Source organism: Erpetoichthys calabaricus, chromosome 7 (genome assembly GCF_900747795.2).
Source record: "Erpetoichthys calabaricus chromosome 7, fErpCal1.3, whole genome shotgun sequence".
NCBI classification, from domain to species: Eukaryota; Metazoa; Chordata; class Cladistia; order Polypteriformes; family Polypteridae; genus Erpetoichthys; species Erpetoichthys calabaricus.
The window spans coordinates 193,097,154-193,114,174 of record NC_041400.2 but is presented as its reverse complement, the minus strand read 5'-3'; the positions used below and the strand labels follow the sequence as shown (position 1 = coordinate 193,114,174).

The following is a 17,021-nucleotide window of genomic DNA, read 5'->3' as shown; positions in this document are numbered from 1 at the left end:
TAAGAGGGGGTCCCAAACATTTTCATATGACTGTAAATTGACATCACCGATTTAGATGAGGAGAGCAGCGAACTCTCCAGTTTTTTTGTCACAGTTCAAGTAAACCCTCATGTTTATTCTTAAGGTAAGCACGTTGGTCTTAGGCCATAGGTATGAAGACTTCAGACATGCCTTAACTTCGTCGGCACATGTTCCTCTTGAGACAACTGGTAAGGTCTGCCGCAAGTCTCCAGCCAGCAAGACTGTCAAGCCTCCCATCATTGTTGTCGTGTTCCTGATGTCTTGTAGGGTCCTGTCTAAAGCCGCAACACCTGCTCTGTGTGCCATAGTGCATTCATCCCACAAAATGAGCTGACAATCACACAGCACTTGCGCCATGGTGCTGTGCTTGGATATGTTACACATGGGGGAATCAATATGGGTGAGGTTTAGGGGTAGCCTGAAAGAAGAACGAGCAGTCCTTCCACCCTTGAAGCGGTGGAGTAAAGAAGAAGTGAGCAGTGAGCACGACGAACAGCTAAGGAAAGTAAGGAAGCGAGTGAGGAGGCACAGGAGTGCGGGATGTCATTAATGTATATCAGCAGGGAGCCAACCACATGGTAGGTGCGCAGAAAAACAAAGGGGGAGCGGGGGCAGCCCTTGTGCATTTCTGCCATGAAATAAATCCTCTGTTAACGGAAATAAGGAATAAAACCGCCAAAAGGAGAGGTCAGTTCCGAAAGATCCTTACGGCATAATGGTGAGAACTGCCAAAACGTAGACGTTATTTTCGAAAGTTCGTTATGGGGCACGACAAGAAATGAAACATACTCTTAACGTTTGTAAGTACAATGTAAAGGATGAGCTTGGGAAATTTGGGCTTCCTTTCGTACATTGGAAGTCGCAGAAATATTGAGGACGGGTTTCCCCCATCTATATATACAGTTTAGGGGGGACACCCATTTCCCCCCCTTGGGTGTTGCAATAGGACATGAAACATACCTAACTTTTATAAGTACACTGCAAGGAATGAGCATGCAAAATTTCAGCTTCCCACCTATATGGAAATTGGGAGAATTACTGAGGAGGCAGTGAGGGCTTTGCCTTTTATATGTAGAGATAACAAGTGAGCAAGACATTGTGTGTCGGCTGCCTGGATTATTCCTTATCACAAAGTGAGGAGATGCCAACCTGGCTTAAGCCTTTTCTGCAGCAGGCAGGTGCTTTCATTCTCTGTGTGGTTACTACTTTGGCAGAAGTGCCAGCCTACAACGCCCCTGAATGTTCATCTTACCTTGTGAAATGCCAATTAGTCAAATAGCAGTTTCTGGAAACACCTGAATGTCCCAGAAGAACTTGGGTTGTAAAACTTTAGTTTGGGTTGGAGGTGGGACAGAAGACTCTCGGTTTTTGATCTTATGATCCTGAGCATTAGCTGGAGTTCACTGTGGGGCAGTTTGCAGCAATGTCCACTTTACTATAAACTATATACTGTTCAGTCACAACATTAAAACCACCTGCCTTATGACGTGCATATCCCCCTCGTGCCACCAAACCAGCTCTGATGCATCGGGACATGGCCTCCACAAGACCACTGAAGGTGCCAAGACATTAGCAGCAGATCCTTCAAGTCCTGTAAGTTGCAAAGTGGGGGCTCCATGGATTGGACTTGTGTTTCCAGCCCACTCACAGACAGTGGCGTATTTAGAGTTCATGCCACTCAGGACGGGGCGGTGCTTCAATTTGCTGCCCTCCAACAAATCTGAATATGTTAATCTATTTAAATAGAAAATTGAACTAACGTATATTGCAAAATTAAGATACATTTTGCATAGATTTATTCATATATAGAGAAACAGCAATAATTTTTCAAATATAATTATTTATAAGAATATAGTATAGACGCCTGCAGTGGGCTGGCACCCTGCCCGGGGTTTATTTCCTGCCTTGCACCCTTTGTTGGCTGGGATTGGCTCCAGCAGACCCCCGTGACCCTGTGGTTGGGATTTAGCGGGTTGGAAAATGGATGGATGGATGGATAATTACGCTGTGAAACCAGAACCAGTGTGGTGTACAAGTGATCGGTGGGGATGTTTTCTGCGCAGAGCAAGAACGCATTCAGATTGATAACGAAATGAATTTATGAATTGTAAATTAGTTGTTTATCTTCCTAGAAATTATTATTGGTGTGATGTTTGTTTATTTTTGTTATTGCCTCATAAATTTCAACTGTTGCGTCTGATGGCATCACAGAAGGACAGTCAGAAAATTATTTTTGAAGCATTTGTGGATAAAAATCAAAGAATTTGACTTTTTTCAGTCATGAGTGATATTTTTCCGAACCCTGCTCCTTACACACGAATTGTACTGAGCCTTTTTGGCCAATAATGCCGCCCCCTCCGCCCACCCCTAGCTATGCCACTGCTCACAGATGCTCGATCGGATCTTGATCTGCGGAACACCTTGAACTCTTTGTCATGTTCCTCAAACCAGGCCTGAATCATCTGTTCAGTGTCGCTGGGTGCATTATCCTGCCTAAAGAGGCCACTGCCATGAAGGGGTGTACGTGGTCTGCAGGAATCTTTAAATAGGTAGGTGGTACGTGACAAAATAACACACATGTGTCCTGCTAGACAATCTTGGGTCCTGGCATTCGTTCCCCATCGTGCTGTCTCTGCTTGCTTGCCTTCTTCCCATAATGCATCTCTTCCCCAGGTAAATGGCACACATGTACCCGGCCATCCACATGATCTGAATGAACATAGGATTCATCAGACAAGGTCAGCATCTTTCATTGCTGCAGGCTCCAGGTCTGAAGTTCTCATTGCAGACCCTTTCGGCAGTAGACAGGGGTCAGCGTGGACCCTCTGACCGGCCTGCAGCTACACAGCATATAGTGACACACTGTGTGTTCTGATGACCTTTATCTCATGGCCAGCATTACGTTTTTGTTGTGATGTCGGACCAGACAGGCTGGTCTTTTCTTCTTGTGCACATCAATGAGCGTTAGGCGCCCATGACCCTGTCGCCTGTTCACTGGTTCTCCTTCCTTAGACCACTTTGGGTAGCTATACTAACCCCCTGCACAAGACCTACCATTTTGACCCAGATCACCCAGCCATCACAGTCTGGCCCTCGTCATTGTCGCTCAAATCCTTACGCTTGCCCCATTATCCTGTGTCCAACGCCTCACCTTCAAAGGACTGGTCCCGTGCTGCCCACCTCTTTGTCAGGTGCCATTGACACTAAATAATCAGAGTTATTCACTTTATCTCTCAGTGCTTTTTAACATCGTGGCTGATGGGTGTATTTATTGTTGGGGTGGGACGGTTGTCAGCAATACAAGCCCAAGCTTTCGCTGGACTCGCCTCTCCCTGCTTGGCTTACTCCGCACTGATTATGTAACGGACAAGGAATTTGCTTTATTTCAACATCAGCTGTGATTGCAGTTAGTGAACGCCCAAGGAGCAGAAGATAAACGAGTGTGCCGGCCAAGTTGAGTCACGGCTGTGGCAGCGCTTTCATTTACCTGAACCCAGAGAAGGAGTTCATAGCGGTGGTAGTTGGGCGTTTTTTTCCTCTGAGTTGTATACCTTAGTTCAGTTGACACTAAACCGAGCAATACAACACTCCAAATGGGTCAGGTTGGGTCAGGTGAAGGTGGGGGGTCTGCACTGGTTTAATGCATTTCTGCACCCACCACACCACGAAACAGTTTGGGATCCTGGCTGGCAACCACCCCAGGCAGACATGTGGTCCAGTCACACCTCCTGGAAAATGACCCTCTATGCCACCGCCAGGCGTTACGTAGGCTTCCCCTTGGCCTGGTCCAGCCACTCTGATCCTCAACAATGAGGGTCCTGTGAGCCGGATCACCCTCAGGTAATGGCGCCACATGGCCATAGTGCATAGTGCTGTAACTGACGCTCCCTCACAATGCAGGTCATGTGCCTCATTCAGGACTCCATGAGCAACTCGATACAAAGTCAAACCAGCGACACCCAAGGACCCTCTGAAGGGACACACATGAAGGAGTCCATTCGTCATCTCAGGCCACTGGATAGCATCCATGTCTCACACACTCAAAGACTTGACCTTTGTCCTTTTGCAGAGATATCAGGAGCGCTACCCACCCCTTTATGACCTCATGAACCCCCCATGCTCTCCCAATCAGTCTACTGACTTCATAGAAAGAGTCACATGAATGTCCCTGCCAAGGTCAGTAAACCTCTCGATGAGGTCGATACTCTCTCTGCAGACAGACACACTGCTGATGGCTGCGCCCAAGAGCTCATTAAAAGCCTGGATGTTGGTTTTTATCAGGACCCTCGCAAGCCCAGACACTCTGACCCCTCACTCAGTCTCTTGAGAGCCCCCATCAGAACCTCCATTGACTCTGCGATGATCACAGCACCGTCAAAAAAGTGAAGATCAGTGAGTCACAGCCGCTGGACCCCATCACCCAGCCCAACACCCAGTCCATGCAAGCATTGAACAGAGTAGGAGCAGAACAGACCACTGACGGCCCCCAGAAACAACTGGGAACAATGCAGAAGTTCTGCTTCCACTCATAATACCAGTTTACAGGCCGGCCATGACATCCAGCAGCTTCGGGGGCATCCCGCAAATAATAATAATTCTTTACATTTATATAGCGGTAGTGCTGCTGCTTTGCAGTAAGGAGACTGTGGAAGATTGTGGGTTCGCTTCCCGGTTCCTCCCTGTGTGGATAGCGCTTTTGAGTACTGAGAAAAGCGCTATATAATATGTGATGAATTCTTCTTATTATTATTATAGCACTTTTTTCACTACTCAAAGTGCTCTCCACACAGAGAGGACCCAGGATGCAAACCCATAATCTCCTTGCTGCAAAGCAGCAGTGCTACCACTGTGCCACCACTGTGACACCTGTGCGGAGTCTCAGGATGTCCCACAGGGGCGGCTCGATCAACCCGAGTCCAACGCTTTACGAAAATAGACAAAGGCTGCAAAGAAACTCGCATTTGCACTCCACGAGAACCCTCAGTGCCAGGATGTGGCCATTGGTAGACCTCCCTTTACCTTAATTTCATCGTCAACCATCATGTCTCGCCAGGGTTAAGATTCAAGTTTTATGTCTCTTTTGTTCATATTTGATTCTTTGATTTATGATCATTATGTGCATTATTCTTCGTTTTTAATTTTGCTTATGTATGTAAGCTGCCTATGTTATGTTCCATGTGTTTTGTGGGTGGTCCCCCAAGAGCTGTAAATCTGGAGGGTCTCCCACAGTTGCTGGTGGTTCATTTCTAATGAGTTGTGGTGAGGTATTGTGTTTTTTTTGGAGTGCTTACGTGTTGTGACACTGGAGGGCGCCGTCGCTCCTCTAAGTCGATAGACAAACGTCCAGGATACCAGGTAAAAGCTCAAAAAGGTGTTTTAATTTGTTCCTCTTCTGTAATAGTGCCTCTAAGAATCACAATCTCCATACACAGACAAGTATTAATAATTACAATAACAGGCCCAAACACCAAACACAATTCTCTCCTCCACACCTCTCAACAAGCTCTGTCATCTACCTCCTGACTCTGACTCTCTTGCTGGGTTCCCAGCAGTCCTTTAAATAGTCCTTGACCCGGAAGTGTTTCCGTTTTTCCTTCCACGTGACTTGCCAGCACTACTGGGTCAAATGGAGGGCTTCAGTTTTCTTCAGCCCATCTCCCTGATTTGGGAGTACTTCCCCCTGTCACCCTGCAGTGTCTCCTGGCAGCACCCACGGTACTCAGCAGGGCTGTGAAGCTGAACTCCATATCCCATGGTGCCCTGTGGGAATCCGGGGCACCGCTATGCTGTAGGGAAGTTTCCATCTAGCGTCCTGGGGGAGGCAGTGTCCCAAAATAGCTGCCTTCCCCTATCCTTCCACTCTTTCGGCGTCCCAGCCGTCCATCACAGTGTCTACTGGATTTTTGAACCCGTGCTCTATTTTTTGACTTTGTTTTGGATAATTATATTGAGACATTGTTTGCCTTGGATCGCCTTGCCTTTTATGCTCTTTGTCGCTTCAGATTTTGTGAAAATAAACTCTTTGTTTGATTAAGATTTGGTACTTTCCCTTATAACTAGCAAGAGTGTGATGGTGCAACCCCCCGTAGTGGGCATTTTTGCAAGTGTTTTTGCAGCTTATCGAGAATTACATGCTTTGGGATTACTATTTCATGACAGTCAAATAAAGCAAGCAGCTGAAATCTTCATTGGGGAACTCACTCACCGGAACGACTTATTGCTTGCCCACCCTGTTTCCAGGCCCACACACTTTGCAATCTCTGGCTTCGCCACTGGTTATCAGATGCAGATTTAATGTAAACCCTTAACCAGGTTACAGTTAAGGAGTTTGCAGTCTGCGTGTGTCTGTTGCATTCTTTTATTCTTCACACACGAATGCAGCAGCCATGGTGAAAAATGGTGGAAGCGTTCATAAAGATACATTTCCTGAAGCAAACGCTCAGGCGATCACATGATTCCTTCTTCTGGTCGAAATTCTCCTTTTCAGTGTTCTTATTTTGGCTGCTCCTGTAAGGGATTGCCACAGCGGATCATCTTCTTCCATCTCTTCCTGTCCTCGTCATCTTGCTCTGCCACCCCCATCACCTGCATGTCCTCTCTCACCACCTTCTCTTAGGCCTTACTCTTACCTGGCAGCTCTATCCTTAGCACCCTTCTCTCAGTATACCCAGCATCTCTCCTCTGCACATCTCCAAACCAACACAATCTTACCTCTCTGACTTTGTCTCCCAACCGTCCAACCTGAGCTGACCCTCTAATGTCATAAAGACCAGAGCGGTGGAGCATTGCTTGTCCTTCTAGTTTCTCTGATCTCCACGGATGTTCTCAGGAGCACAGCTGGAGTGACCATCAGTTTCATGGTCGCCTCTCTTTCTAATGCTCTCCCTGACAATTGTGATTTGTGGTTGTGGTTCTTCCAGACTTCTTCCATTTAAGGGTTATGTAGGCCACTTTGCTCTTGGGAACCTTCAATGCTGCAGACACGTTTACCTTCTTCAACCCAGTGATTTGGTTTTCACTCGACTGTGGGACCTTCAGTAGTTGGATATGCCTTTATAATCTCATCTGGTCGAATTGAATTGACCACAGGTGGGCTCCAAACATCTCAATGATGGTCAACACAATGGGGGGCACCTGAGCCAAAGTAACTTGTGCCAATATGATATTTTCAGTTTGTGGTAATTTGAATATATTTACAAAAATTCCTAAAATCCCCTTTTTTGCTTTGTCATTCCGGGCTGTTGAGTGTTGCTGTAGGATTTCTAATCCTATCCAACCTCGTCACACCCAATGCAAATCTTAGCATCTTTAACTCTGCCACCTCCAGCTCTGTCTCCTGTGCCACCGTCTCCAACCCATATAACATAGCTGGTCTCACTACCGTCCTGTAGACCTTCCCTTTAACTCTTGCTGACACTTGTCTGTCCCAAATCACTCCTGACACTCTTCTCCACCCACTCCACCCTGCCTGCACTCTCTTCTTCACCTCTTTTCTACAATCCCCATTACTCCGTACTGTTGATCCCAAGTATTAAAACTCATTCACCTTCACCAACTCTACTCCTTGCATCCTCACTTTTCCACTGACTCACATGTATTCTGTCTTGGTGGTCCTACTGATCTTCATTCCTCTCCTCTACGGAGCATATCTCCACCTCTTTCTCAGTATTTTTAGAAATCGATCAAATTCATGTTGATGAGCTGAATGTGCAGTGCTAAACTCGGTGACACAATCCAGAGAGGCACAAGCGTGTTTTTGGTCTCTCCTGAGATGTTCAGAAAAGGCCATCATTACGCAGCTAAATGAGCACCTGAAGAAACCTGCTGTTCTTGACAAATTTCAGTTGGGGTTTAGAACAAATCACAATACCATTGATCACAATATTCTTAGAAATCAGGTGGGTGGGCCCAGTGAGATATCTTAAATGTAAAAAATTAATAAACCTCTTCAGGCTAAGATTCATTTAGCAAGAGAGGAGAACAATGTATGGTCAAGATCTTCTAATAAGGTAACTGCCCAATGAAGTCTTTGGAAGTTTCTGATGAGTTTTTCAATACAATGTGGGTCTGTAGTCAGGTTGTCTGTGTCAGTCCGAGAGATGGAAACAATCCTCATATCTGGCTGTAAGACCCATGTCTCTATTTAAACCATGTTGTAATGTGTTCAATTTTAGCATGAGTTTGACTTCCATTCCTTTTTCTCCTGCTGTGTTGCCCATAAGCACCGTGACTTTAAAATCCCTCTCACAGTGTCCATGGATGCTGAAGTGGGCTGCTACAGGAACATCTGTGTTGCCAGGCTTGATGTGAAACTTGTGGAAATTCATTCTTTGGCAGAGTGTCTGTCCAGTTTCTTCCTCATAGAGTGCAGTGTCAGGACATTTCAGGCAGAGAATTAGGTAAACCACATTAGATGATCTTCAGGAAAATGATCCCTTTACATGATGTTCTACTCAGCAGTGTGGTATAATTACACGGTCTGTATTATAAATGTGAGCACACATTTTACATCTTTTCTGTAGGCAGGGAGTTGTGCCATTTTCTGTTGGTTCATTTAGGGAGTTGCTGCAGGTTTGGCGGGTTGTCTGTATGCCAGGAGGCGAGGTTCTGGAAATCTATTTTTCAGCATTTTCGTCATTGTGTAGCATTGGCTGAAGTTCTTTTATAATTTTTCAAAGTGTTTCAAGATGTGGGTTATGCTAATTATATTTCGGAGACCCCTGATATTCTATATGGTGGTCTTTAAGGGTCTCTCCTGAGTCCACTGCTCTTTTCGATCTCCATGCTCCTCCATGAGGTCAGATTATCTCAAGTCATAACGTGAACCACCACAGCTATTCTGATGACACACAGCTGTATTTATCAATAGCGCCTGATGACCCCGACTCTCCTGTCTCACTGACCCTCCAATGTCTTACTTGTGTTTCTGAATGGATGAGTAGTCATTTTCTCAGACTAAATAAGGAGAAAACAGAAATCTTAGGGATTGGCAAAAATGGATATAATGAGGTTATTAGAAATAAACTTGATCCACTAGGCTTAAAAGTCAAGAAGGAGGTCAAGAATTTAGGGGTAATTATTGACTCTGACCTGAATTTTAAATCCCATACTAATCAGATTACATTTTTTCACTTAAGAAATATAGCAAAAGTTAGACCTGTTATAATTTTGCAAGATGCTGAGAAATGAGTTCACACTTTTGTTTTTAGATTACTGTAACGCACTTCTCCCAGGACCACCCAAAAAAGACATCAATTGATTGCAACAAGTGCAGAATGGAGCTGCTAGAATCTTAACTTGGAAAAGAAAATCCGAGCACATCACACCAGTCCTAGCGTCACTACACTGGTAACCAGTGCCATTTAGAATTTACTTTAAAATACTGCTGATGGTTTACAAAGCCTTCAATAATGTGCTCCATCCTAATATCTCAGAATGCCTGTCACCTTACACTCTAAATCGTAACCTTAGATCTTCAAATGAGGGTCTGCTTAGAATTCCAAGAGCGAAACTTAAAAGAAGTGGTGAGGCGGCCTTCTGCTGTTAGGCACCTAAAATCTGGAATAGCTGACCGATAAAAATTCACCAGGCTAATACGATGGAGCACTTTAAAAAACTGCTGAAAACTCAACTTTAACATGGCTTTCTCAGAGCTTCATTTTAGTGTAACCCTGATATTCTGTATATGCATTTAATTATCATTCATTTCATGGCTCCGCAATTCCTACTAACCCCTACTTTCTCTGCTGTTCTTTTTCCGTTTTTTCTGTGGTGGGTGATCTGCGCCACCACTGCCCGATCAAAGCACCGTGATGTCCCTATACACTGATGGATTGAAGGCCAGAGGTCCACATGATCATCATTGTCTAATTCTTCCACGTGAAGCCTAAAAACCATGAGATCATATATGTTAGAGGGGCTGGATGATCTTGCGGCCGCCTTGGATCCCCTGCAGATTTTGTTTTTTTTTTCTCCAGCCCCCTGTAGTTCTTTTTGTTTTTTTTCTGTCCTCCTTGGCCATCAGACCCTTACTTTTCTTTTATTTTAATCTAGAAATAAATATTGTTGTTCAGTTGGGTTCAAGTCCAGGCTCTGGCCAGGCTACACAATGACATTCCCAGGTTTGTCCCTAAGCCACTCCTGTGTTGTCTTTGCTTTGTTCTCTCAGACGTATTCCGACCCGTGAATGCTTTCTTCTGAGTCCTAAAACTGCAAGGAGAAACGATTAGAATAATCTGTGCGTCAGTCTGTGCATCGGGCGGCATGAATGGGGGGACACCAAGTGACCGCTCGCACAATTTACTCAATGTCACTTCTCTTGATTCTCTTTCAGACTGGAAAAATTGATCCTCACCATCCTCGAATCTGTGGCCATAAAGGGAATGTGCTGGACATTAAATGGAATCCATTTGATGATTACTCAATAGCATCCTGTTCTGAAGATGCAATTGTAAGTATTTGGCTCCAGGGTGGGGTGTGCCGTTTCAGTTCACATTTGGATTTCAAATGTAGTATCAGCCAAAGCTTTTTATTGAATTTATTAAAAGCAAGTAACATTCCATACAAGCAAGTCAAACTTGACAAAACATAATTCAAATCAAATCAACCCCCACCCAACCAAAGCTTTAAGACCTGTGTAGACATTTGCATTTATTTGCTTGGTAGATGTTTTTATCCAAAGCGACTTACAAATGAGGTAAACATAATTGAGGATCATTAGGCCTGGGTCTGTTTGTTCAGCCCGTGTAGTAGGTCAAGTGAACACAAGTCTTGGTCTTCTTCTTTGGTCTTCTTGTTCATCATCAGGCCCCAACCTCTGAAATGGCACACATTCTCACATAAATCTTGTGGAAAGAAGAGTGGAAGTTTTTATAGCAGGGGAGGCAACTCTATATTAACACCCATAGTTTTGAGATGGGATGTCCAATAAGTACATATCGGTGTGAAGGTCAGGTGTCCATAAACTTCTGGCCATGCTTTAATAATGGATAGCTGAACTGAAGTGTGACCACCATGTCATTAAATGGTCAACAGAAATGGCTTGAGGTTATTTGTAGTCCTTGGGAACTTCAGAGCTGAACTCAAGAGCACAGAAAGTCAAGAGATGAAGGCTTTAGATTGTAGAAAACCCGATCTCGGCATGCCTCTGGAAGATTGTTCATTTTTTTCTGTTCAACTGTGAGTCATTTTTTCTATGCAGCAAGTGTAACCTTCTTCTTCTTTTTCTTCTTCTTTCGGCTGATCCCATTAGGGGTTGCCACAGCGGATCATCCTTTTCCATCTCTTCCTGTCCTCTGCATCTCGCTCTGTCACATCCATCAGCTGCATGTCCTCTCTCACCACCTCCTCTTAGGCCTTCCTCTTCTCCTCATGCCTGGCAGCTCTATCCTTAGAACCTTTCTCTCAATATGCCTAGTATCTCTCCTGCTGCACATGTCCAAATCTCACCTCTGTAACCTACTAAAATTCTTAAAAGTTAATTGTAGATTCTCTGTTTCAGGTTAAGGTTTGGGAGATCCCGAAACATGGATTGTTGAAGAACACCATGGTTCCACAGAAGGAGCTTCAGGGCCATTCTAGGAGGGTTGGACTCATTGAGTGGCATCCCACTGCTGGCAATGTTCTCTTCAGTGCCAGTTACGACTATAAGGTAAGCTGTTTTAAGAAGTCAAAGAGAGCTTTTCTTTTTAAGATGGGAGTGAAAGGTCTCCTCTACAGAACTGAGGGCAGACTGTGCTCTCCATATTGAGGCAGAAATTGGGCTCACGAAACAGGACACTCCCTTCCCACTCTTTCTCCTGTGGCGGATGGCTAGCAGCTCATCCCTGCCGGGACGCCCCTGAGATGGAAGGAGGAAGGCAACTTTTGTAGGACACTGCCTCCCCCAAAATGTTAGATAGATAGATAGATAGATAGATAGATAGATAGATAGATAGATAGATAGATAGATAGATAGATAGATAGATAGATAGATAGATAGATAGATAGATAGATAGATAGATAGATAGATAGATAGATAGATAGATACTTTATTAATCCCAAAGGGAAATTCACATACTCCAGGAGCAGCATACTGATAAAAAACAATATTGAATTAAAGAGTGATAACAATGCAGGTATAACAGACAGTAACTTTGTATAGTGTTAATGTTTACCCCCCACGGGTGGAATTGAAGAGTCACATAGTGTGGTGGAGGAATGATCTCCTCAGTCTGTAAGTGGAGCAGGACGGTGACAGCAGTCTGTTGCTGAAGCTGCTCCTCTGTCTGGAGATGATGCTGTTCAGTGGATGCAGTGGATTCTCCATGATTGACAGGAGTCTGCTCAGCACCCGTCGCTCTGCCACAGATGTCAAACTGTCCAGCTCCATACCTACAATAGAACCTGCCTTCCTCTCCAGTTTGTCCAGGCATGAAGTGTCCCTCTTCTTTGTGCTGCCTCCCCAGCACACCATTGCGTAGAAGAGGGCGCTTGTCACAACCGTCTGATAGAACATCTGCAGCATCTTATTACAGATGTTGAAGGACGCCAGTTGCTCTGTTGCACAGAGCATCAGTATTGGCAGTCCAGTCTAATTTATCATCCAGCTGCACTCCCAGGTATTTATAGGTCTGCACCCTCTGCACACAGTCACCTCTGATGATCACGGGGTCCATGAGGGGCCTGGTCCTCGTAAAATCCACTACCAGCTCTTTGATTTTGCTGGTGTTCAGTTGTCGGTGGTTTGAGTCGCACCATTTAACAAAGTCCTTGATTAGGTCCCTATACTCCTCCTCCTGCCCACTCCTGATGCAGCCCATGATAGCAGTGTCGTCAGCGAACTTTTGCACGTGGCAGGACTCCGAGTTGTATTGGAAGTCTGATGTATATAGGCTGAACAGGACTGGAGAAAGTACAGTCCCCTGCGGCACTCCTGTGTTGCTGACCACAATGTCAGACCTGCAGTTCCCAAGACGCACATATTGAGGTCTGTTTGTAAGATAGTCCACGATCCACGCCACCAGGTATGAATCTACTCCCATCACTGTCAGCTTGTCCCTAAGGAGCACAGGTTGGATGGTGTTGAAGGCGCTAGAGAAGTCCAGGAACATAATTCTTACAGCACCACTGCCTCTGTCCAAGTGGGAGAGTGATCGGTGTAGCATGTAGATGATGGCATTCTCCACTCCCACCTTCTCCTGGTATGCGAACTGCAGAGGGTCGAGGACGTGGCAGACCTGTGGCCTCAGGTGGTGAAGCAGCAGCCACTCCATGGTCTTCATCACATGTGACATCAGAGCGACAGGCCGGAAGTCGTTCAGCTTATCAGGACGTGATACCTTTGGGACTGGGGTGATGCAAGATGTTTTCCAAAGCCTCGGGACTCTCCCCTGTTCCAAGCTCAGGTTGAAGATGCGCTGTAGAGGACTCCCCAGCTCCAGTGCACAGGCCTTCAGCAGTCGTGGCGATACTCCATCTGGACCCGCTGCTTTGCTGGCACGAAGTCTCCTCAGCTCTCTGCTTACCTGGGCTGCTGTAATTGTGGGTTGGGGGAAACTCACTCCTGTGCTGGTATCAGCAGAAGGATGTGTGGAGGGTGCTGTAATCCAAGGTGAGAGTGGGTTAGGGTGGTCAAACCTGTTAAAGAAATTGTTCATCAGGTTTGCTTTCTCCAAGTCTCTCTCGATGGTGGCACCCCACTTCGAGCTGCAGCCAGTGATGATCTTCATCCCATCCCACACTTCCTTCATGCTATTGTTCTGCAACTTCTGCTCCAGCTTTCTCCAGTACTGCTCCTTCGCCGCCCTGAGCTGGACTCGGAGTTCCTTCTGCACGCGCTTGAGCTCATGGTGATTCATTGATGGCAGCTCCCTTGGAGTGTAACGGTGCCCCAGATTCCCGCAGGGCCTCCTTGGGACTTGGAGTGCAGTTTCTCTCCATTCTTTTTGTCTCCTGACCTGAAGAATGATGTCATGAGGAACAGTGACGTCACTTTCGGTGCCAACGACTTTGAACTTGCCTCTTTCTCCAGAGCTGCCTTAAACAGAGTGCATCCACATCTACTCAGTCTATGGATTCATGTCTGCAAAGATATTACATTGCAGTGAAAACTGTTATTTTTATGAACTGTCACTGTCATCTTTGTCAACCCATTATATCTGGATCACCAACGGTTGGGGCACCGGCTGATGATTCCTGTATAATTGGTAGAAAAACAACAAGAGATCAAGGTGATGTCTTTCTAGGTTCAAGTCAGACGCTAGATAGCCTCAAGATGGCGGTTCTATTCAATAAGGGCACGCACAAAAAGGCGAGCTTCAAAAGGGCGACCTCAATTGGGCGCAGCGAATAAAGGCAAACGCAACAAAATTATTACAGAAAATTTATTAGATAAAGGCAATGATTGAACGTATAAAAAGGCGAAAGCAAGAATATTAAAACATCCAATTAATTAATGCGTGAACTTCTATCGAACTATTTCTAAAGCTCTGTATATTTCGTTGTTTTCTGCTCTTACTCATTGTTGTGTTACACTTGAAGCTGTAGCTTATGTGCAATGCCACGTAGATATTTTATTATTATCTATCTATTATTATCTAAATTATCTACGGACGCCTTTATTTGCACGCCCGATTGAGGTCGCCCTTTTGAAGCTCGCCTTTTTCTGCACGCCCTTATTGAAGGATACCCAAGATGGCGGTTGAACCGATTGTGAGGCAGAAGGGAAGGGTTCAGGGGACAGGAAGCCCAGATGTGACATCAGATGTCATCGAGCCTTTGAACTTCGGTTCTGCAGGCAGAAGAAGAGGAGAAGCATTAGGTGACAGCGCCAACAACCCTGGACCCGGGGTGGAACTACCATTTGACGAGCCTTAAGGTTGTCTCCCAAGCACACATGTGCAAAACGATATGTACGAGGGTTGTCTGGGTTCCGCGCGGAATTTTATCGTTTGTCGAGTGTCAGCCTGTCGAAACCTGTTCTGCTGTGTAGAGGGATTATTCAAGTGGTTGCATGTTTTTGTTCAGATGTTTTGCTCCCTCTCTTCCTTCAGAATGAACACGAGAAGCAAAAGAACTGAGAGTGCGCAGCCGGCGCTGGCGGCGAAGCTCCCGACTCCGTGCGTGCGTGACTTTCAAGTGATGATTTTTTACGACTTTTCTGATGGTTTAATCCGCTCGGTGGAACACACCATGTTTGCCATCTTTATCAACATCGATGGCACTGTCGCGTCAATTCCACTGATGGAGAAAAAAACTGTGACCTCTGAGTGGCACACCACTCAGTGCCTGCCTGACGTTTTTTCTGCGATGGCTAGAGGCCGGTCCAAGAACTTGCGAAGGCACTTTTTGCATCATGACAATGCGCCAGCCCACACGGCTAATGCGACGAAGCATTTCATTGAAGACAGTGGTGTCAACGTTTTGAACCCGCCACCCTACTCGCCTGATCTTGCACCATGTGACTTTTGGCTCTTCCCGAAGGTGACAGAACCCCTGCGAGGCCACAACTTCGAAACTCGAGAGGAACTGATTGCAGCTGTCAAAGAACAGCTGGACAACCTCCCAAAGAAAGCCTTTCGTGAGTGTTTTGCAGCGTGGGTCAGAAGAGCCCAATAGTGCATTGATGTTGGTAGTGAATACTTGGAAAAAGTTTAAAAAGGATCGAAGTACATGAGAAAAATAGAAAAAAAAATCCTTGGCTACTTATTTCGAGTGATTCCGCGCGGAACCCAGACAACCCTCATATATATTGTAACAAAAGGACACAAAGAGATTAAGGATCTTTGGGGCACCTAGAAGTCTAACTCTGTATATTCAAAGAAAAGCTGGTGAAGTGCTTTAAAAAGTAAAGAAAAGCCGTAATGACACGTCTCTCCAATGCAGACTAGCCAGGATGGCGCTGCTTCCGGTAAAAAAGATCTTGGCAGGAAGAGGCGGGTCCACCAGAAGTGACGTCACAGGTGTCATGGTTGTGCAGAGTGAGGAAGAGAAGAGGCATTAGTCAACAGTGCCCTCTGGCTTTCCAGGAGAAGATTACAATTATCCGAGCCCTCAAACTGTCCCCTATGCACACTTGTGTTGCAATATATATTGTGACCGAGAGCAGAAGTGACAGGTAATAAAAATAAAAGTTGGGGCACCAACCAGGTCCTCCCATTTAATGTAACAGAAAGTTCAACCCAAAAAAGAAATGCTTCTTAATGTTTAGGCGATTTGGCCTCGGGCTTTCAAATAAACACAAAGGTTCGGCTTTAGCCACAGGTTCAGGGTTTGTTTGTTGGGAGATTCATCCGGCGGGTTGCTCTTGCCAAAAAGAAGCCTCCTTCCATGCAGCCTGGGGTTCGTATAACTGGGGAACCAAAAGGGGTGGAGCTAAGTGCGGCGCCTCAGTGAGAAGAGAATGTTAGTGACAGCGCTCCCTCATGTTCTGGTGGGTTATTACATACCTTGATCGAGACTGTGGGGAGATCCTCCGCTACAAATGCGTGACATGTGGAACTTATCAACAAAGTAAAACACAAAACAAAAGAAAAGTTAAAATGAACAATGCAAAGTTTATTAAACTATCTTGGGTGTCTTCCCATCCATCCATTTCCCTGTGTTGGCTGGGATTGGCTCCAGCAGACCCCCGTGACCCTGTGTTCGGATTCAGCGGGTTGGAAAATGGATGGATGGATGGATGGGTTTCTTCCCCTATATAATGCTAATGATTGCTTTATTTAGGACTTTGACCCAATGTTCACATAAAATAACTCAGCATTATGGGAAGGAGCCCGCACTACACCATGTGAAGCCCAAGTCACATGACCGGCGACACACATAGTGACCATAAACAATATGGCCGTGGTCACAAAAAACTTCACAAAATGGCGACACCAGCCATAAAACCACAAACAGGGAACACATTGAGGTTACAGCTTTAGTTATCGTTTATTGATGATGGATTGCTTGTACCAGCTTAAAATAAGTCAGCAGTTCTCAAACTGTGGGGTGTAACAAAAGTAACAGAAAAGTAACAA

At 45.5% G+C, this 17,021-nt stretch overlaps 1 protein-coding gene across 3 annotated transcripts in view; it reads left to right on the top strand.

Annotated features, from left to right (window-relative positions):
• Positions 1-17,021, top strand: part of coro2aa (coronin 2Aa) — a 174,176-nt gene that overhangs the window by 120,119 nt on the left and 37,036 nt on the right. For all 3 annotated transcript variants that reach the window (XM_028805871.2, XM_051929914.1, XM_028805872.2), the window contains exons 3-4: positions 10,355-10,471; positions 11,522-11,671. In XM_028805871.2, coding sequence (XP_028661704.1) covers positions 10,355-10,471; positions 11,522-11,671 — 267 coding nt within the window. The remainder of the gene's footprint in view (positions 1-10,354; positions 10,472-11,521; positions 11,672-17,021) is intronic.